At 43.6% G+C, this 22,433-nt stretch overlaps 1 protein-coding gene across 1 annotated transcript in view; it reads right to left on the bottom strand.

The window, feature by feature from the left end:
* The window catches only part of SWEETIE (HEAT repeat-containing protein), a 541,573-nt gene that overhangs the window by 228,347 nt on the left and 290,793 nt on the right, over window positions 1–22,433 (bottom strand). The window contains exon 30 of the mRNA XM_089436034.1: window positions 2,880–2,947. Coding sequence (XP_089292160.1) covers window positions 2,880–2,947 — 68 coding nt within the window. The remainder of the gene's footprint in view (window positions 1–2,879; window positions 2,948–22,433) is intronic.

Below are 22,433 nucleotides of genomic sequence, written 5' to 3' on the forward strand. Positions count from 1 at the left end.
TTTGAAATTGATTTCAAGAGCATTTAGGAACCCTAACTTCCTTAGAGCATATATCCAAAAGTATAGCGAACCAAGATATGAAATATGAACTAGATGTTCCATGAGATTTCTCCTCAATATTGTTCAAGTTTCACTGTCTGATACCTCCCAGAAAGAAAAATTATAGCGAAAATTCCAAACTGACCTATTTGAAACTAATTTCAAGAGCATTAAGAAACCCTAACTTCTTTAAAGATATCTATGAACCAAGATCTGAAATTTGAACCAAATGTCCCTGGAGATTTCTCCTCAATATTTTCCAAGTTTCACCACCAAAACCTCCCAAAAAAGCTATGATATCAAATGTTAACCTGTTTGAAGCAGCAAAACACTAGGTTCGTATGCTCTGATAGAAAATGTTATGAACCTCATGCCTTAAAAATGATACAAAACCAATAATTATAGTCGTCTTCGAGGGGAAACCTCATTTTACAATAAACACAATGTACAATACAATATTTGATTAGTCCTATGACTAGGTCTCCTTAGTGTGTGTGTGTATATAGGAGACAAAACATATAATTGTAGTAAAATGGGTACCTTGAAAGTTTCTAGCCTACATAACAATATAACAATAGAATGCAGTCACTCAATATCTAGGGCTTAATAAGGGGTTTCAAAGTTAACATGGGGCTTATAGAGGGTTTAACAAAAGGTGAACCTCCTCCAATGTTATCAAAACTAAATCATTGATCGAACCAGTAGACCCCTTGTATTGGGAACTGTTCAGAACCAAACTGGGACCAGTAAGAAAACCAAACCAAATAACCCGTCAACCAAAAACATGTACAATATTCAAATTTTAAATAAAAGCATATATATTCATGTGCATCCATATGAATCTGAAGCATTTATACAAAAATAAACAAAATTTCTCATTTATAAACCATGTAGCGATGCACATAACCAAAATAGCACAAAGTGCAATCCATCTCTAAACCAAAAATACACCAAAAAACAAGCCCTCGATGACCTCTAACATCCAAAAAAATCACGCTATAACAAATAGCTACATATCATCAAAATTATTACCTATATTGGGATATTCGTCATCAATACCAACATCTAAGCATTAAAATAAGATACAAAAAGTTGAGCATGTCAAGGGAAGACTTTGTTTGAGTGATGGCTACATATTTAGTAGGGTAATGATAGAGGAATTCAACAATCGATGCCACTAAAATCAAGGTACATAGGGCTTGGTGGTCTTGATTAGATGTGAATTCCATACCCTCATACATGACAAAATCCAACAGAAACGTTGCAATCAGCCCAATCCTGAAACCTTGAAAAATTGTTAAGTCTACTGGACTTTGAGTGGGATATAGAATTCTAGTTTCTCCATATGAAATCTAATGAGGTTGAAACCACTCTCAAATATCCCGAGTCAATTAATGGTAATGTCAAAAATTTAAGGATGAAAATGACAGATAAAGGAGAATGTCATTTTCACTTTGAGAATTTAACATTACCATTGATTGCATATCATTAGTAAGGCAATAGGTCAAATACTAGGCTTTGCCAATCATAAATTATTGTTTTTTCTAAAGAAAATATGTTCAAAGTGTCCTTGGTGGCATTGTACAAAATTGGTTGGTTTGGTGGCAAATAGGCCTTTCTCGGTTCGTGACACCAGTTCAAACCAATTTTCCCTCGAAAACAGTGAAACTAGCTGATTCATTCAAATTCGATCTAGTTCTGATAACCTGGTATCTCTCTTTCTTTGAATGGAAATGGTGCAAATACAAAGGAGTGAGACTTGTGGCCCGTGGGATGCTAGAAAACACAAACTCTCTTTGTTCTCCCCTCTCTCTATCCACTCCTAGCTACTCTTCTCTACTATGAAACAAAATGCACTAAAATAGAATAGAACCCCTTTTCCTCTGCTTGATTAGGGGTTTAATTTGACCTATTCGACCCTCAATGTGAGTTACAACTTGACCCTTCAAGAGTTTTTTTCCATAGGGCCCACGTGGCTAGCTCCTTCTCCATGATTAACAAGAAATAGCATGGCATCCTCTCAAATTATGGTGATGAAACATGATAGGTCAACTCCCAGGTGGTATAACTTTTGTGTCCGAACTCCAATTGACACAATTCTTGCACCATTGGAAAATGTTCAAGCGTAGAATAATTCCATGGGGTGCAACGCTTAAGCAGCAAAAGCTTACCCCCAAAAAAGGATGTTTAAGGCCTCAAACTGGCCCCGAGAGGTTTCTGACTCCAATTCACCACGTTGGTTCCTTCCCATAAAACTGCTCCTGTAAGCTGATTTTTCCACCCTGAAAGCATCAAGAGGAGGACAAACAATATAGCGATCCAATCCAAATCATTGACTGGCTCTCATAGACTAAGACGTGAAAAAGGAAGGTAACAAAGAATGAGAAAAATGGATATATCAGGTATCCATGTCAGGAGAGGTGGAGACCAAACAACATTTCTTGTTGCTTTGGAAGACAAATAACCACATCAGGAAGAGAACAAATCTGTAACTCAGAAGTTGTGAGTCAGCATTCCAGGAGGAGTGAAAGAAACATCAAAGCAAGCACTGAGAAGGATGCACTTAACAGAAGAGTTTTTGGAAACTGCTACAGCAGGGTAGATTATTCGAAACATAGAGGAAAGAAGGCCAATTGCAGATCAGTAGTCCAAAACTTTTTTGTACCATTCCCTAGCCCTCATCTTCATCTTGTTCTTTTCATTTCCCTATTTATTTGACTAATTGTCCCACAGGTTAGCTGGTTTGATGGATAGTTTAATAATCTCTCTCTCTCTCTCTCTCACGCACACATACACCCAAAAAAATTGCACAACAGAAAAAATTAAAAGCGGGTATCTACCTTGAATCAGTTTCCATGTCAAGCATTGCAAAGAGATCCTCTTCTATCCGCTCATCAATGATGGAAACCTACAAAAAATCCTGTCAGTAAAAACTTTTGCAATATATTTCACCTATAGAGTGAAAACATTCTAAAAGGAATAAACTGTGACACTGAAAACAAAATTCAAGAGATAAGACTATATAAGAAAACATTATAGCATCATAAATCCAACTGATAATGACAATTTTAAATTCATTTTCCAACAAGGCTTGCAAGAAAATCATACTTGTAGTGTGGTGTCTTTTTATTACTAAGAAAAAATATATTAGTAAAATACATAAAAGGAGAAAATATATTAGTAAAATACATAAAAGGAGATTTTCAAGGAATCTTACAAGGTCCACTATATTCATGAACGTCAATATACAGTTTCAACTTTCAACTAAAATAAATTCTTAAAATTTCCATTGACTACATATCGATTTTGACACGGTTGCAGCTGGACTGAAAGGAGATACCCATCAATATCAGTCCTACCTATCTTTATGATTTTGGGAAGTACCTATAATTTTTCACTTAATATTTAATCATTTTATTTACCTTTTTATCATTTTCCTTTCTTTCCATATTTTACCAACTGCAACAAGTTTACACTTTATGCTACCATGTCATGAGTGATCAAACTTGGGCCTTGGCAAACTGCTCGATACCCTTAGATAGGATAATTGATTTTCTTGCATTCCTACCCAATGTTTTCCCAAATAAGGAGATGACTGGGAACATTTCTTGACCATTAGCAGCAATGGGACCACCAGCAAATCCAAGAAAAAAACAATCTCACAAACCCTAAATCGGGCCCTATAGTCCCTACCCCCTTCTTCTATTCACTATTTCTGTCTGTTTCTGTTAGCAAATTTTTGGACCAGTACGGACCATATTTAAAGATTACTGAATAACATACCTATCTGAGGTAACATGGGAGAAACACTTTTGGCTGTTTTGACAGGAGTTAAATTTGTCTAGGGCAGCAAACTTCGCTTTTTTCTCTGTTGTCTTCTCAATCTTCCATTTTCTCAATTACCAATGACCTCTCTCATTCACCTACAGTGGCTATCATAAAGGAAGCTGTTGATTTGGGTAGCATCGGATGTGCTCTAGCCATGAAAATTGGTGGAGAGGCTAAAGCACATGAGATCTCCAAGACCCAGTAATGGTTTGGGTAGATTCTAACCGGTTTGGTAGATATTAAAATATATAATATTTTTAATGGAGTTACTAAGTCTAAACTTAAGAAAAATAAAATATTAATGGGTATTAATATAAAACTAGGTTAGAAGGTTCCAAAAGTCATGGATCAAGCCAAATCTAATCTTAGCCGTTGATTAGAGATTTAATCTCGGCCGTTGATGGATCAACGAGAAAAGTATAAGAGGAGGCTTGAGGGTCAGTTGGAGAACGCACCAGAGTGATCAGTCATTCATTTTGCTAGAACGGGGTTGCTAAGCAAAGTTGAATCAGTGATCAGCAAGGAGGGGCAGTGAGTACGAGGCAGAGAGGCAGGGAAAATACAGGGAGACTAGCACAGAAGCGGAGAGAGCCAGAGCAGCAATCAGTCCAAGCTACGCAGAGCCCAGCAGAGACAACGCAAAGCCCGGAGAGATTGCGTCATCCATGCAAAGGGCAGAGAGAGTGACGCAAAGGCTCCCAGACACTGCACAGTGCCTCAGAGGGGTGACGCAGAGAATCCTAGGGTTGACACAGGTCAGCAGGAGGCTGACGGAGAGGCCAGAAGGGCCAGCGCTGAGCTTCAGTTGTGCCGGAGAGGGTTTCATGGGACAGGGTTTCTGAATACTTGTTTCCGGATATAGAGGTACTGTTGCCATATATTTTTCTCTATCGAGTGTGCCAGTTTAGGCAACCGGTTGTACTCAAATAAACTGCATAATAATATAAACCTCTGAATAGCTGCACCGGTTTTCTCGCATTGGGTTTTTTCAGGGAACATCGGTCCATGTAATATTCCTAATTAGCCATGGCTAATTGGAATATTCGATTTTGCTTATTTTTGCCTTCTATAGTTATTTATGAATAAAAAAGGTGAGGGAAAGGGGACATGACTCACCTTTAGAATAAAAGTCACTTCCTAGTAGCACAACATTGTGACTTAAAGGGGAGCCAAGGGGGCCAAAGGGGGACGCAGAGATGGAGCCCACACAGACACTTGGAGGGACTGCGCATAAGGGAAGAAACACGTGGCAAGAGAGGAATTACGCTGGAGAAGGTGGGCCTTGGGATTGAGAGAGGCAAAGGCTATAAAGGAAAGAGGAGCTTCCTCATTTTGGCATCTGATTATGTGCATTTGAGCTAGTCACTTTGACTTAGAGCACGCTGGCTGTTCAGCTAGTCTGCAGCACTGTTTAATGCATCGAGTGTCTCCGTTTGGAGATCTCACCCTTAGCCCCGGGGGACTTCGAGTGCCTACTCGGACAAGGTATTCCCATCAGTAATTTTGTAGTAGTTTCAGCAGCATTTTGGCAGGAGAATTGAGCATCTTGGATGACTGCGCAGCACTGAGGGGGATGATGTAGTTCTTTCTGGCAGGAGTTTTAGATTAGGGTTTTGCTGGAGGATTTGTGCTGGGTGATTGAGCAAGGGACCAGCCCTTGCATATTGGAGGATTTTTGGCAGAGTTTCCGGCAGAGTTCTGGAGGGGTTTCTTCAGTGGCAGCGCAAAGCATTGAGGGGCTGCGCAGATCCCCAAGGGGGTGATTTTCGGAGGTCGGCCATTTCAGAAAAGCTTTCTGGGTTTTTCTAGGTTTCTTGAGTAGAGAACGATTCCAGAGTTTCAGCCTTTTCTGAGGAGGGAAACAGCCCCAAATCCTCATTTGATTTCCAGCAACAGCAGTAGCACGGCAGTTTTCCAGCAGCTGGGACGTAGTTCAGAGAGAAGCTATTCCTTTGCTATTTTGAGTGTATTTCTTCACTTGCCTTGTGCAAGTTGAGGTGCCATTTTCTTGATCACCTCCTGTACTTATTCTACTACTCAGTATAATAAAATGGCTTAGCATTTCTCACTGCATTTCTTGAGTATCTGTTTATATTAAATTTATTCTTGTTGTTGCACTACTGTTATTATATCTCTGTGATTTTCTCGGTTGCTATACCACTTGTACGTTTTTCTGGTTGAGATTTTGCTGGGGTTTGAGGAATATTCTGGGTTAGCGATATTACAGTGGTATCAGAGCATAGATCTGGCTCAGCCTGTGGAGCTAGCAGTGTATGACACCGAGGGAGAAACCCTACATCTGTTACGAAGGTAGGAAATATAGAGACAGTGAGCATAGGTTGGAGAACACCCACGGAGAGGGAGACTATGTTCAAGTAGAGGACACAGAACAGGAGGAGCCTGTGGTGGACGCAGAGCAGAAGGATCAGATGGCAGACGAGGATGGGAAGAGATTTGTGGATATGATCCTCAAATCAGTGCAAGATCTGTCGAGGCAGATTGAGGTGATGGGGCAGACATTCACAGCAGTAGAGGTTAGACAGCATGAGAGCCCACGCGTTTTCCATGTTGGTGAGGGATCGGGTGCATCCCACCATTTACCCGAGCCGTGTGATACTACGCAGCGGGTGGCCTTGCATGCCCCTACACGCTCTACCATGCCCACTTTCTTAGGAGTAGACACGGGGGCCGTAGCCCAGCAGGAGGTAGAGCCCAGTCATATGGGTGATTATTTTGCAGAGTACCAGGCCTATGGGCAGGAGTTCAGGGATGCTTTTTCATTCAGAGACTTTGTTCAGCTCCAGCGGGATAGTAGACCCCGCGACCATCATAGAGGGTACCGGCATTACCATGATGGTGACACGCACCGTGCAGCGAGTAGATTCCACTTGCCTATGTTTGATGGTTCATCAAACAGTTCGGCAAAGTCTTGGGTGGAGAAGCTGGACATTTATTTCTAGCTTAACCAGATGTCGGAGACAGAGGCCATCAAGGTGGCAACATTGCATTTGGATGGTGAGGCTCAGGATTGGTGGTTTCATGGGATGGTTACACTCGGACAATCCACAATGACGACATATGCCGAGTTCACCAGGAGATTGATGGAGCGATTTCACCGGAGGGATCCAGAGCAGCATTTTGTTGAGCTGACGAGGCTCAAACAGACAGGGAGCCCAGAGACCTACATTGCAGATTTCTTGAGGGTCTCAGTGATGGTGCCAGATCTATCCACGGCACGGAGGATCTATATGTATGTTGAGGGGTTAGCAAACCCACTTCGAGGTTTAGTCCGATCCACCAGACTAGCCACACTCCAGGACGCTATTAGCAGGACCCAGGACTTACAGGATGTCTTACCTAGGACCCGGACACCTTATCCCTAGAGACAGACTTTCCAGTCTAAGGGGAAGGATGTGAGGGTTCCACCTCCACAGGGCAATCCAGGACAAGCACAGATTGACGATGATGCCAGGAGGGAGCTCAAGAAGAAGTGGTTGTGCTTCACCTATCAAGAACCGTGGGCACCAGGACATAGATGTTTTGCTGGCAAAGCACATTTTATTGAGGTCTTCTCCAAGAGCAGTGGGGAAGAGGATGATGAGGATGATGTGGAGGCAGGAGATAGTCATGTCGTGCAGGGACCTTTGCCACCTCCACCGCCAGCAGCAGGTGGTGCATCTTTTGCAACTACAGGAGGGGCCCTTACAGCATCGCGAGGAGTTCCCAAGTGTCTAACGCTACGCGTACGGGGCACAGTACGTGGCCAGCGAGTATCATTTTTGGTTGACAGTGGGGCAACCCACAACATCGATGCCCAGATGGTTGAGCGGAGAGGTTTACAGACAGAGAGCTTCGATGGGTTTTCAGTCTTGGTCCCAGGAGATCAGACAATGATGTGTGCTCGCTATGTTCCAGAGCTGTCAGTGACGATGGGCACCTACACATTGACTGACCACTTTTTCGTGGTCAATATTTCGAACACCAATGTGATACTGGGTGTTTAGTGGCTTATCACTCTAGGGAAGGTCACGACAGATTGGAAGACCCTACAGATGGAGTGGGATGATGAGAAGACAGGGAAGCATGAGAAGATACAGGGACAGCACACATATCCGCCTCAGACTGTTTCGGCTCATCGGATGGAGGCAGTCTTCCGTAAGGGAGACATGGAGTGGGCAGTGGAGCTGCGTGCATCAGAGGCAAGGACTCCAGGGCAGATGGTACATCCAGAGATACAGTCCATCCTTGACCGGTATGCCATAGTGTTTGGAGAGATTCCACCAGGACAGCCACCGGACTGCGGCTTTGAGCACACCATTGAGCTTGAGCAGGGCATATAGGCAGTGATTACCACCCCCTATAGGCACCCCAAGGCCTATCGGGATGAGATTGAGCGGGTTATCCATGAGTTGCTGGCTCTTGGGCACATTCGGCCGAGCACGAGTCCTTTCGCTTCGTCCGTGGTGTTGGTGAAGAAGAAGGACGGCACATTGAGAATGTGCATTCACTACAAGGCCTTGAACAAGAAGACACTGAAGAACAGGTACCCCATACCCAGGATCGACGAGTTGATGGATGAGTTGAGGGGAGCACCGTTCTTCTCAAAGATTGATTTGAAATCTGGGTACCATCAGATTCGCGTGAGGGAGCAGGACATTCCCAAGACCGCCTTCAGGTGTCACTATGGGCACTTTCAGTTCTTGGTGATGCCCTTTGGCCTAACCAACGCCCCCGCCACATTTCAGTCTTGCATGAATCACATCTTCCACAGTCACTTGAGGAAGTTTGTGTTGGTATTCTTTGATGACATTCTCATTTACAGCAAGACTTGGGAGGAGCATCTCCAGCACATTGAGACAGTGTTGCGCATCTTGCAGGAGTAGCAGTTCTATGCCAAACTCTCCAAGTGTGAGTTTGGGTTGATGAAGACGTCGTATTTGGCGCACATCATAGGGGTGGACGAAGTGAGAGTCCACAAGGAGAAGATCAGGGCCATTAGAGAGTGGTCGGAGCCGAGAAACGTGACAGAACTTCGGGGATTCATTGGCATTTGTACTTACTACCGAAAGTTCGTCAAGAGTTTCTCACAGCTTGCTGCACCCCTGACAGATTTGACGAGGAAGGGGGCTTTCAGTTGGTCGGATACAGCGCAGCGAGCCTTTAACAGGCTCAAGGAGGTTATGAGCAGCTGCCCAATGCTTGCATTGCCAGATTTCATGCAGCCATTTGTTTTGGAGTGTGACACGTCGGGAGAGGGGATCGGTGCAGTATTGATGCAGGGAGGTCACCCTATAGCCTATGAGAGCCGGAAGCTCCTTCCGCACGAGAGGTTGTATTCTATATACGACAAGGAGATGCTGGCCATCATGCATGCATTAGCCAAGTTCCAGCAGTATTTAGTGGGTAACAGGTTCAGGGTGAGGACTGATCACAACAGCCTCAAATTCTTTGTGGAGCAGAAGCAACTACAGGAGAGGCAGCAGAAGTGGATCAACAAGATCCAAGCATATGACTTTGACATTGAGTATGTCAAGGGTAAGAACAACGTGGTAACAGATGCTCTTTCACGTAGACCAGCCACATTGTCTCTTATGAGCTTGGACACAAACTGGAGGGCTCGACTCTTAGTAGAGTACTCCAAGGACAGGTTTGCATGTGAGGTTTTGGATGGGCAGGTGGCAGATGACAGGTACAGGGTAGTCGATGAGATCATCTACTACAGGGATCGAATCTTCTTGATTGAGGGATCTCAGCTCAAGAAGAAGATACTCCAAGCATCACATGATTCACCATTGGCCGGCCATCAGGGGTTTACCAAAACCTACAGGGCCATCAGAGAGAGGTTCTCATGGAAGGGCCTCAAGGAGGACGTACTCCAACATATCCGGGAGTGCGATGTTTGCCAGAGGAACAAGGGGGAGATGAGCCATCCCGCGGGTTTATTGCAGCCTCTTCCCATTTCAGAGGGGAAATGGGAGAGTATTTCGATGGACTTCATCACAGGGTTGCCCATGGTACAGGGCAAGGATTGTATCTTTGTCGTCATTGACCGGCTGACGAAGTACGCACATTTCTTTGCCATATCCGCACACTACACAGCAGTACAAGTGGCTGAGCTGTTCTTCAGAGAGGTCTTCAGGCTACATGGTCTTCCTAAGACCATCGTCAGTGACAGGGATAGCCATTTCATGGGTGGGTTTTGGCAAGAGCTTTTTCGGTTAGTGGAGACGGAGTTGACACCAAATACCAGTTATCACCCACAGACAGACGGACAAACAGAGGTAGTTAACAAGTGGCTGGAGGGCTACTTGCATAACTATGTCAGTGGGCAGCAGAGGGCATGGTTGGATCCAAGAGAGTCAAGATATCCTCCGAGCTCTCAAGGATAACATGGCTACAGCGCAGAACTAGCAAAAGCTGTATGGTGACATGGGTCGGGTGGAGAGACAGTTTGAGGTAAGGGACATGGTCTACTTACGATTACAGCCATACAAACGATCGTCACTAAAGCAGAAGGGGGCTAAGAAGCTCAAGCCCCGCTTTTATGGGCCATACAAGGTGATACGTAGGATTGGACAGGTCGCATATGAGTTGGAGCTGCCCCAAGACAGCAAGATTCATAACGTTTTTCATGTATCATGCCTAAAGAAGGCATTGGGGTAGCAGGTGACAGTGACAAATGAGCTATCACCCATGAATGACGAGGGGCATTTGGTGTTGCAGCCAGAGGCTATTATTGATACCAGGGAGAGGCAGCTGCGAAGTAGGACGGTCCAGGAATTCTTGGTGAGGTGGAATAATTTGCCGGATGAGGATGCCACTTGGGAGAGTGAGAAAATATTGCAGCATCCATCACTTCAGTTGCTCGAGGACAAGCAACATTTTTCCGGGGGAGACTGTAATATTCCTAATTAGCCATGGCTAATTGGAATATTCGATTTCGCTTATTTTTGCCTTCTATAGTTATTTATGAATAAAAAAGGAGAGAGAAAGGGGACATGACTCACCTTTAGAATAAAAGTCACTCCTAGTAGCACAATGTTGTGACTTAAAGGGGAGCCAAGGGGGCCAAAGGGGGATGCAGAGATGGAGCCCACGCAAACACTTGGAGGGACTGCACAGAAGGGAAGAAACACGTGGCAAGAGAGGAATTACGCTGGAGAAGGTGGGCCTTGGGATTGAGAGAGGCGAAGGCTATAAAAGAAAGAGGAGCTTCCTCATTTTGGCATCCGATTATGTGCATTTGAGCTAGTCACTTCGACTTAGAGCACGCTGGCTGTTTAGCTAGTCTGCAGCACTGTTTAGTGCATCGAGTGTCTCCGTTTGGAGATCTCACCCTTAGCCCCAGGGGACTTCGAGTGCCTGCTTGGGCAAGGTATTCCCATCAATAATTTTGCAGTAGTTTCAGCAGCATTTTGGCAGGAGGATTGAGCATCTTGGATGACTACGCAGCATTGAGGGGGGTGACGCAATTCTTTTTGGCAAGAGTTTTGGATTGGGGTTTTGCAGGAGGATTTGTGCTGGGTGATTGAGCAGGGGACCAGCCCTTGCATATTGGAGGATTTTTGGCAGTCTCAGGCAGAGTTCTAGAGGGGTTTCTTCAGTGGCAGCGCAGAGCATTGAGGGGCTGCGCAGATCCCCGAGGGGATGATTTTCGAAGGTCGGCCATTTTAGAAAAGCTTTCTGGGTTTTTCTGGGTTTCTTGAGTAGAGTCCGATTCCAGAGTTTCAGCCTTTTCTGAGGAGGGGAACAGCCCCAAATCCTCATTTGATTTCCAGCAACAGTAGCAGCACAGCAATTTTCCAGCAGCTCGGATGCAGTTCAGAGAGAAGCCATTCCTTTGCTATTCTGAGTGTATTTCTTCACTTGCCTTGTGCAAGTTGAGGTGCCATCTTCCTGATCACCTCCTGTACTTATTCTACTACTCAGTATAATAAAATGGCTTAGCATTTGTTGCTGCATTTCTTGAGTATCTGTTTATATTACATTTATTCTTGTTGTTGCACTACTGTTATTATATCTCTGTGATTTTCTCAGATGCTATACCACTTGTACGTTTTTCTGGTTGAGATTTTGCTGGGGTTTGAGGAATATTTCGAGTTAGGGATATTACAGTCCAAAAATAACAGTGTCACTTGTGTGCTTGTTTTCTTTCAGTTGATGATCTGTAGATGTTGATACTGTACTTGTGCTTATTTTCAGTATTTACATGCTAAATAACTTGTTAAGTAATTAAACAAGTAGGAAGAAATAAACCAGATAGTACAAGAAGAATTTCTAACGAGTTAGAATTAGAAATTTCAACATGGTATTAGAGCGTGGTTGCAGATCATAGGAAAACTGAAGGCATCAGTCGAGCAGAGCATTTGCAATAGATTTAGCTGTCCCGAGTGACAAAGTTGATCCTTGCAGAAGGCGACAGAGGAAGGAGTGATGCAGAGTGACTGCGTCATCATTCTGGGCCAGAGAAGGGAAGCGCAAAGGCTAAGGGAGGCAAAATCAGGCTCACGCAGAGCCACGCAGAGGCCAGGAGGGTGAACGCAGTTGGCTGGGGGAGCTGATTTGCCGGTGTCGGGATTGCACAGAGCCAAGTGGCTCAATCCTTCAGTTGCTAGGGTATAGGAGTTTGTGGGTAATTTGCGGAGTGAATCTGGTGGGGTACTGTCGTTAGAACAATACCTAACAGGGCAAGACAAAGGCGGAGGGAGTTGTTGCCGAGGCAGATTTCTAGCCAAGGAATCCGGATCAGTGGTGTAGTTGCACAGACGATTGGAGTGGGGCAACTTGACGTTGGCAAAGGAATTTCCAGAAGGGAAATCGAGACTCAGAGGGAGTCGAACCAAGAACTTCCAGACGGGAAGTTGAGAGACTCAGCAAGAGTCGAACAGAGGACTTCCAGGAGGGAAGTAGAGAGACTCAGAGGAGTCGAACCGAGAACTTCCAGACAGGAAGTAGAGAGACTCGAAAGAGTCGAACCAAGAACTTCCAGACATGAAGTAGAGGAGACTCAGCAAGAGTCGAACTAAGAACTTCCAAACGGGAAGTAGAGAGACTCGGAGGAGTCGAACCGAGAACTTCCAGACGGGAAGTAGAGAGACTCGGAGGAGTTGAACCAAGAACTTCCGAAAGGGAAGTAGAGAGGCTCGGAGGAGTTGAACTGAGAACTTCTAGACGGGAAGTAGAGAGACTCAGAGGAGTCGACAGAATAGTAGGGAGATGACCATGAATGGACTACTTGATTAGGACGGGTTGGATGGGGCATCAAACTTCGTCATTTGGAAGGCCAGGATCCTGTCTATTTTGTGCCATGAGTGCTCATGTGCCACTTGAGAAGAAGTGGGGAGACATCGAACTGTAGTCAGGAGGACTACAGGCGTTGAGGGGCACGATCCTTGAGGTACCCAACCTCTTGGATTACACCTTGCTACGGGAGCCTCAAAGAGGAGTAGCAGGACTGGCGGATGTCAGTAAAGATAGATGTAGATGGAGCAGCAAAGAGTGCTACAGTGCGGGAGTCCCAGGACAGCACAAGGCTTGCAGGCTGCAATAGTGCGAGTGGCACGGGAGTGTTGCACCAGTGCAAAATGGCACAGAGAGGTGTGCAACGGTGCGAGACACAGGGAGTTGTTGCAGCAGCGCAGAGGTTAGTAGAGGGAGCACTTGTTAGCGGCAGAGGGAGCTTCAGCATCGGGAGTGTCTCTAGCCTGACAGGGATGTCAGAGTTGGGTTACTTCTCAGTAACTGAGTTGCAGTGCAGCATTTAGCAGTGCCAGTGCTATGGGCAGCACGATGCAGGGATGCAGTGCAGATGCAATGCTGGGAGGATGGACCAGCAGCAGCACGGATGCAGAGGGAGCTGTCGTACAGATGCAGCAGTGGCAGTGGCAAGGCCATGGGCAGCAGTACAACAGTGCAGAGGATGTTGGGTGAGGAGGCCTAGCATCAACACAAGGACCGATGCTGGATAATCAGAGTAATGCTCAGTGTGGAGTATTACTAGAGCACAGTCCTCGCTAAGAGGGAGTGTTGATTTGGGGCAGCATCGGACGTGCTCTAGCCATGAAAATTGGTGGAGAGGCTAAATCACATGAGATCTCCAAGACCCAGAAATGGTTTGGGCAGATTCTAACCGGTTTGGGAGATATTAAAATAATTAATATTTTTAATGGAGTTCCTAAGTCTAAACTTAGTTAAAATAAAATATTAAAGGGTATTAATATAAAACTAGGTTAGAAGGTTCCAAAAGTCATGGATCAAGCCAAATCTAATGTTAGCCGTTGATTAGAGATTTAATCTCGGTCGTTGATGGACCAACAAGAAAATTATAAGAGTTGGCTTGAGGGTCAGTTGGAGAACACACCAAAGTGATCAGTCATTCATTTTGCTGGAGCGGGGTTGCTAAACAAAGTTGAATCAATGATCAACAGCGAGGGGCAGTGAGTACGAGGCAAAGAGGCAAGGACAATACTGGGAGACCAGTAAAGAAGCGGAGAGAGCCAGAGCAGCGGTTAGTCTAGGCTACACAAAGCCCAGCAAAGGCAGCGCAAAGCCCAGAGAGACTGCATCATCCACACAGAGGGCAGAGTGAATGACGCAGAGGCTGCGCAATGCCTCAGAGCGCTAACACAGAGAGTCCTGGAGCTGACGCAGGTCAGCGGGAGGCTGACGAAGAGGCTAGAAGGGCCAACGCTGAGCTTCAGTTGTGCCAGAGAGCACTTCGTGGGACAGGTTTCCTGAATACTTATTTCTGGATATAGAGGTATTGCTACCGTATATTTTTCTCTGTCGGGTGAGCCGGTTTAGGCACCAAGTTGTACTCAGATAAACTGCGTAATAATATAACCCTCTGAATAGCTGCACTGGTTCTCCCAGATTGGGTTTTTCTAGGGACATTGGTCCAAAAATAACAGTGTCACTTGTGTGCTTGTTTTCTTTCAGTTGATGATTTGTAGATGTTGATACTGCACTTGTGTTTATTTTCAGTGTTTACATGGTAAATAACTTGTTAAGTAATTAAACAAGTAGGAAGAAATAAACCAGATGGTATAGGAAAAATTTCTAACGGGTTAGAATTAGAAATTTCAACAGAAGCCTCAAGATCTAGGCAGATTATGATGAGGACTAATCGTTTTGGCGCCATGTTATAGAATTGCAGACCTTGCAAGGAGGAGGGTCCTGAGCATCAAGATGCAAATTATATGAAATGCCATATCCCTTCTCCTACACTCAAGTAAAGAATCATCTTATACATAAGTTGGGTATAGGAATTACTATTGTTCTACAATTGCAAAGCCCAAATATATAGTTTAATATTCTAATATACAGTTGAGAAACAAGAAGCAAATCTGACCAAGGAAAGGAAGACTAGAAGACGAGGTAGAGATCCGTTATCCCTTTGGGAAAATACAGTAGAGATTCGAGACGTGAATTACAGAAGAGGCATTATCATTATATAGAATCACAGCCTATCATTCTTAAAGTTGTATCAAGAACCTTGGATCCTTGAAAGACAAGGTTTCAACTCTTGTGACTTCAACAGTCCAGGTGTCATGGAGTTTGTGAGTGTGTGAAGACCTAGGGACTACAACTGACAAATATAGATTGAGGAACCACCAATGTAACACATCAGAGAGCCAAAAGAGTTTCAGATCATTCAAAATCAGATATTATTTCATTTAATTTCAAATAAAAGTAAATATTTTTAATTGGAACCTTGTAGACCAAGGATCTAAATAAAAGAATAAAAAAAGAGGGGGTTGGGGGGGTGGGGAGAAGTTAAATCAAACCAACGATTTCATCCTCCAAAACAGAAATTAGAGTTTTATGGACCTGTTCTCAGAAGAGCATGCAATATCCCCTTCATCAATAAAAGGAGAATATCAAGGGGAAGTAGTCCTTTGATTGACAAAGGCACAATATAGAGATCAATGAAAGGAATGTGTGGGGTAGTTTGGCTTAGAAGGAACCTTTCAAACATGAAGATGCAGCAGACAGAGCCAACACCCCTAATTTGAAAATTAAGGGCTGCTCAAACTAGCTAGGATCCAGTCTACCAAGCATGTTGAGATACATTGCCACTTCATTAGACAACTTGTAGAGGATGGATCTATTGAGCTACAATAGTGTCCTAGAGAAGACCAAGCTGCAAACATTTTCACAAAGTCTTTGGGTTCTGAAAAACAGGTAAAATCCCGGGAGAAACTTAGTGTAGTTAGTAGATTGAACATTAAGGAAGTCTATTAAGGTAAATATCAGATTATAATGGTCAATTAGATATTAGACATAGGAATTAGAAAAATAACTTGGGCTTTAGGTTATTTTATGCTTTAATTCACTTTAGTGTGTTTTTTGGTCTATCCCACACTCATAAAGTCGATTGACTCAACTAGCTCATCACTATTTTTAAGAAAGCAAAAGCTTTTTCGTTAAGAATGCAATCCTGGTTTTCTTTATGTGTTCATGTTATCATTATATAAATCATGAGCTGTGTTACTGGATCCACAGGGTCTTGATGTTGGATCCGCAGATCCACTTTGCGGATATGGATATGGATATGGATCCACCCAAATCCGCTTAGGATCTGCCACATAAACATATCCTTTAAACCCAAAAACATATCCCATGCTACTGAAATGGATCTTGTGCCAGCTATCCCTCACACATTAGATCCCAAGCAAATAACATTACAACTTTTAGTTTATTTTTTATTTTTTTAAGGATATTTGCCATTTGTTTGAAACCATAAAAAGCAAATACTCTATTTACATTTGTAATTGGATTACTTATAAGTAAGATGTAGGCTGTATACTTGTATAGGTTATTAATTACCTATAGACCGTATACTTGCATAAGTTATTAATTACCTATAGGCTGTATAGTGCATGATAATTGTAATATCCCTTCCAATAAAAATCTGCCAGGTGCCTTTCTCAATTTTTGCAAATTTTGGATGGAGAAAATTTTGGGTACAAACTTAGGAAAAAGTGGGTGAAAATTTAATTTTGTGTGGTAGGGGAGGCCCCAAACATTAGACAAAGGGGAGATTAATCACATAGTGGGATGTGGGGACCACCCCATGAGGAAATACGCACTCCTTAAGGAAATCGAATTGGAGTGAAGAGGGAAGAGGCAAGGAGATCGAATGGTGGAGCCCACAAGGAGAGAAAAGGAGCAACAACTATAAATAGGAGAAGTGACCTCCATTTTGGCATCTTTTGACAATCTAACTTTCGAACACAAGTTTTCTTGAGTTGTTTAGCCAAGTAAAGCAGTGTTGTTTAGCACAAGGAATTCCCAAGTGGGAATGCCACCTCTACCTTTGGCGAACTTCGAGTGTCACCCTAGGAGAGTATGTCAGAACTTAGTGGGGAGAGACTTGTTGGAGTTTGTGGGACACATTAGCTCTTGCTTCAATTAGCTCAAACTTCTAGGAGGATGCTGGGACAGAAATCGAACCACTGAATTGAGGGAGTTTCAAGGGGAATTATGGCCAGCAAATTTAGGCGAAATTTCATTGAGGGTGGACCAGCATTTGTGAAGAATTTCGAGGCTAGAAGTTGTTGCCGCTGAGAGGGTCAAACTCACCATTTTAGCCATTTTAGGGCCTACGCAAAAATATTACTGGGCAGAATTTGTGGGGTTGGATTCATCTTATTTGTTCCAGGTTTTGGAAGGAATTTCACTCACATCTTCCGGAGGAAATTTGCAGGGCAATCCTACAACTAATTGAGAAGGAATTGGTGACATATCCAGCAGTTTGAATTGTGGGGGACGCAGAAACTATCAAGGAGGGAGTATCACCAAATTTGGGTAATTCCAAGCGGTCGAAATTAGCCCAAATCGTTTCTGGTTTTCGCTGGACTAGCCTCAATGAGTCTGCCTCTAATTTTCCATAATTTTTGAAGTTTTAGTGCCCCAAAACAATAGGATTATTTAGCAGCGAGTTAGGAGGAGTGAGCTTAAATTTGGGTCCCGGGTGGTCGGTAGAATTTGTCAAAACCCTTTTTGGTTTTTCTCAGTGATGCGGGGGAGCGCCCCCCCCCCCTTCGAACCCGCTCCCGAAGCGCGCTCCGGGCGGGAGCGGCTCGGGAGCGGGTCGGGAGCGCGCTCCCCAAATCGTTCCCGGACGGGAGCGATTTTCGGGAGCGCGCTCCCGTAAAAAAATTTGCACTCCCTGGTCTGTGAGGGAGCGCTTCAGGGAGCGATCGCTCCCGCGCTCCCGGAGCGCTTTTTAATGCCCGGGAGCGATCGGGGAGCGATCGCTCCCTGATCGCTCCCGGGCATTAAAAAACGCTCCGGGAGCGAATTTTAAAATTCCGGGAGCGGTTCGGCGGAAAAAAATTCCGCGGACCCGAAAAAAACAAAAAAATTAACTAATTTTTTTGGGTTTATAAGCCCAATGGGCCAAAACAAAATCATTTCAATGAGATTGAGCTTGAGTTTGAGAGCAAAGGAGCAAGGAGCAAGAGCTGAGGAGCAAGGAGCCAGAGCTGAGGAGCGAGGAGCAAGTGCCAAGGAGCGAGGAGCAAGCTTGCAGAGGTAAGTAACTTAATCATTTAGTTAGTTTAGTTGGTTAGGTAGTTAGTTTGTTTAGTTTAATTTACCTGTTTGAGTTTAAAGATCATTAATTTATATTAAATTAATAAATTAAATGAATTAATCCCAATAAACTAAATTAATTTGCAGATTCAAGACTCAAACCCTACAAACATCAAACACGATGGACCTGGGGATTTTTATTGGCATTTTCCTCTTCCTGGTCCCTTTTCTGGTTATTATGGTGGTGGAGAGTAGGAAACGGAGGGGGCCTGAAACTGAAGAGGTGGATGAAGAAGCCGGAGGAAGTCAAATAGGTGAAAACCCCAGTGAGGAGGATGTGGAGGGTGAACATGAGGGTCAAAAAACTAAACAAGACCAAACTCCATTGTGGAAATATGTTCACAGGCCTGAAACAGGGAGAGGGGGTGGAACCACTAAATTTCATTGCCCCCATTGCAACAATGATTTCACAGGCTCATACACCCGTTTGAGAAGACACCTTTGCGGGAAAAGGGCATGGGATGGAGAGAAACAAATAGGAATCAGAACTTGCGACGCGGTGTCAACAGCAGATAGAGCCAAATACATAAAGGAAGAGGAGGACGCCCAATACAAAGCAAAAAGATCAAGGGGTTTCTTTGAAAGCTCACAAAGAACTCCTTCAGCATCCTCCCAAGGCAGTGGATATGGACATGGAGGCTCAGGGTCATCATCTTTACGCCGTAGAACCATATCAGATTTCCTTGATGAGGGGTGTAGGAATGATGTGGATTCAAAAATTTACAGGTTCCTCTATGCAAATGGGATACCATTCAATGTTCTACGCTCACCTTATTGGCATGAAATGGTTTCTGCCATAAATGATGCCCCTAAAGGATACAAGAGCCCTGGGTATGACAAGGCAAGAACAGTTGGCCTTGATCATGAAAAAGCAAAAATATCACATTCTTTGAATAAAATGACAAGTTCTTGGACTGACAATGGGGTGTCCATTGTATCTGATGGATGGACAAATGTAAAAGGCAAGCCATTGATAAGTGTTCTTGCTGTGTCCCGAAGTGGTCCCATTTTTCTAGCTGCACATGATTACTCAGACAAGTTCAAGACCGCTATCAACATTGCAGAAGCATTGCTTGAAACAATTGAGCGTATTGGCCCATACAATGTCATCCAAGTCATCACTGATAATGCTCCTAATTGTAAGGCAGCGGGAGCAATTATTGAGGATAGATACCCAAACATATTTTGGTCTGGATGTTTGGTTCACACATTGAACCTTCTGTTGCATGATATTGTCAAAAACAAAAATGAACAATACCAATGGATTGGTGATTTGTACAAGAGAGGAAAAAAAATGATAAAATTTATTACAAATCATAGCAATACCCATGGCCTTTTCCGCAGTCACTCGAGATTGGAGTTGCTGAAGATTGCGAGGACTAGATTTGGTAGCTATTACCTCACCTTCAGGCGCCTTTTGAAGGTAAGAGAGGGTTTAGCTAGCATGGTATCAAGTCCAAATTGGCAGGTGTTAAAGGAAAGGGCTACAAATGTAGCTGACATTGCAGGTTTTGAAACGGTGGAGGAGGCCGCTCTTGATGGGCAGTTTTGGACAGCTGTGAGACAGGTATTGGATTTCACCAAGCCAATTTATAACATGATTCGGTTTGCAGATACAGACAAACCAGTGATTGGCGAGGTGTATGAGCAAATGGATACCATGTTGGGGGAAATAAAAGACATTGTTAATAACAGAGATCCCGACTTGTACAATCTGATTCACGATTGTGTGTGTGAACGGTGGAAAAGGCTTAACCTTCCACTACATTGCTTGGCGTATATCCTTACGCCAAAATACTACTCAGATTCTTGGTTGGGCAAACCTGCAGCAGGGGGTGGTGTTAGGACCAAACCCCATTTAGATCGAGAGGTAACTAAAGGATATCTGGATGCATTAGAAAAGTTGGTGCCTGACAGGGAGGAATGTGCAGCTGTGCACCTTGAAATAGGCAGATACTTCACTGGCAGTGGTTTGTATGGTAACTTCCATGCAATGGACGACAAAGATAAATTTGATTCTCTCACATGGTGGGAAACATATGGCGGCGACGGACTTTTGCGAAAATTGGCATTGAAAGTTCTTGCACAGGTTGTAAATTCTTCTTCTGCAGAGAGGTGTTGGAGCACCTACAGTTATATACATAATGTGAAAAGAAACAGGCTCAACGAAAACCGAGCAGAAAGCTTGGTTTATGTGCACTACAATTTGAGGTTGTTGAGCCATTACTGTGATCGGGCTAATGAAGATCCCACATATAAAATTTGGGACAATCACCCTGAGGACGACAATTTGGAGGATGGCATTGTACATATGGAAGAACTAGAAGATGAGCTTGTACGGGATGAAGCTGAAGCAGCTGCAGCAGCCATGCCACCTCCACCTCCACCATCCAGTAACAGTTCTCGGGGCCCGAGTCTTGTTCCATTGCTGTCGCCACCTCCATCGACACCCTCGCGTGGAGGCTCTAGTTCTGGTCGTCGGTCTGGGCGGGAGACTCCTAGAAGACCGCCAAGACCTACTTATACTCCTGGAGACTCTCGTGGCAAGGGCCACTTGTAGATTTACAGTTTACTTGTCTTTTTTAGTTTCTATTAGACTTGTCACTTTAGTTTTCATAACTGTTCAGTGTTGAGTTTTGAGTCCTTGACTCTTGACTCTTGACTCTTTCATATCATTATGACATTATGATATTTTTTGTAAACATTATATCACTGTGACAATGAAAATTTGAAGTTTGAAGTTGGGCCTTGGCAATTATAACTCATTGGTAATGATTGTGAATTATGAATATGATGCTTTGTGAAAGACTAAAGTTGTTTCATTTCATCTCATTATTCATGTTTCATTTTATAAATTTTTAACATTTCATATCATGTTAACAGTTAGAAGTTAGGACTTAGAAATATCTTCGATATTACTTCTTGTAATGGTTAAACTTGGCTTACAAGTACAACTTGTTACTTTGGTGATCAATGATGATAAATGTTATTGAATTGAATGTTATTTTAATTTATTACTTTACTAAGGTTGATGACGATTATAATTTCTAGATGATTGATGTGATATGGTTCAATGATCAATTTATGTTTTTTTATGTTTTTTATGTCTATTTCATCATTCTACATGTTTTTGTTGACATATATGTATCAAAAATTAAAAAATATAAAAAATATATATATTTTTAAAAAATCGGTCCGGGATTCGCTCCCAAACCGGGAGCTTCTGAAAATGGTCGCTCCCGCTCCCGCTTCCGCTCCCGCTCCCGCTCCCGCTCCCAAGTAACACTGGTTTTTCTGGTTTTTGGCAAGGAACTCAAATTTAATTTTGCAGAAATTTTTGGGCAGATTTGAGGGGTCAAATCAGGGTCTCAACAAAGCCAACAGTGCAAAATTACTGGGCTAGCACAAATTTTCTGATAGATAAACTCCAACAACATTTGGGCATTGGCATATCGATCACCTAAGGCTTGTAGATTTCCTTGTGCAAGCCCAGGCACACTCTTTATATTTCACATTGTACTCTAGCAGTTTATATAATAAAATTGCCCATTTTTGGGTTGTTGGTGTTTACCGAAAACTTTTATGTTGTATTGTCTTGCATGCTTTTGTTATCACTGTAACTTTTTCCATTAGGAATATTACAATGGTATCAGAGCATGATCTTGGTCAGCTATGGGGAGGCTAGCAAGATCATGGAGGAGTTTATGAGGCAGAGCCAACAATTGGTGAGGCAGAACCAACAGATCCTAGAGCGGATGGAACAAATGATACATAACCAGCGGAGAACCCAAGCATATACACGCACACCCCAGCCTTACAGCACCCATATGTATCGCCAATCTGGTCATCCTACCATGCTTCATTTCTTGGATGAACAGGAGGAGGAGAAGTATGGTTCAAGGGTCGGATCCTCAAGTAGAGGAGGGCAGTTAGAGAGTGAGTCCAAGAGACATTTTTGTTGGTGCAGA

This window comes from Pinus tabuliformis, chromosome 5_2, assembly GCF_031772625.1.
Source record: "Pinus tabuliformis cultivar Carrire ecotype Pingquan chromosome 5_2, CPIR1, whole genome shotgun sequence".
NCBI lineage: Eukaryota > Viridiplantae > Streptophyta > Pinopsida > Pinales > Pinaceae > Pinus > Pinus tabuliformis.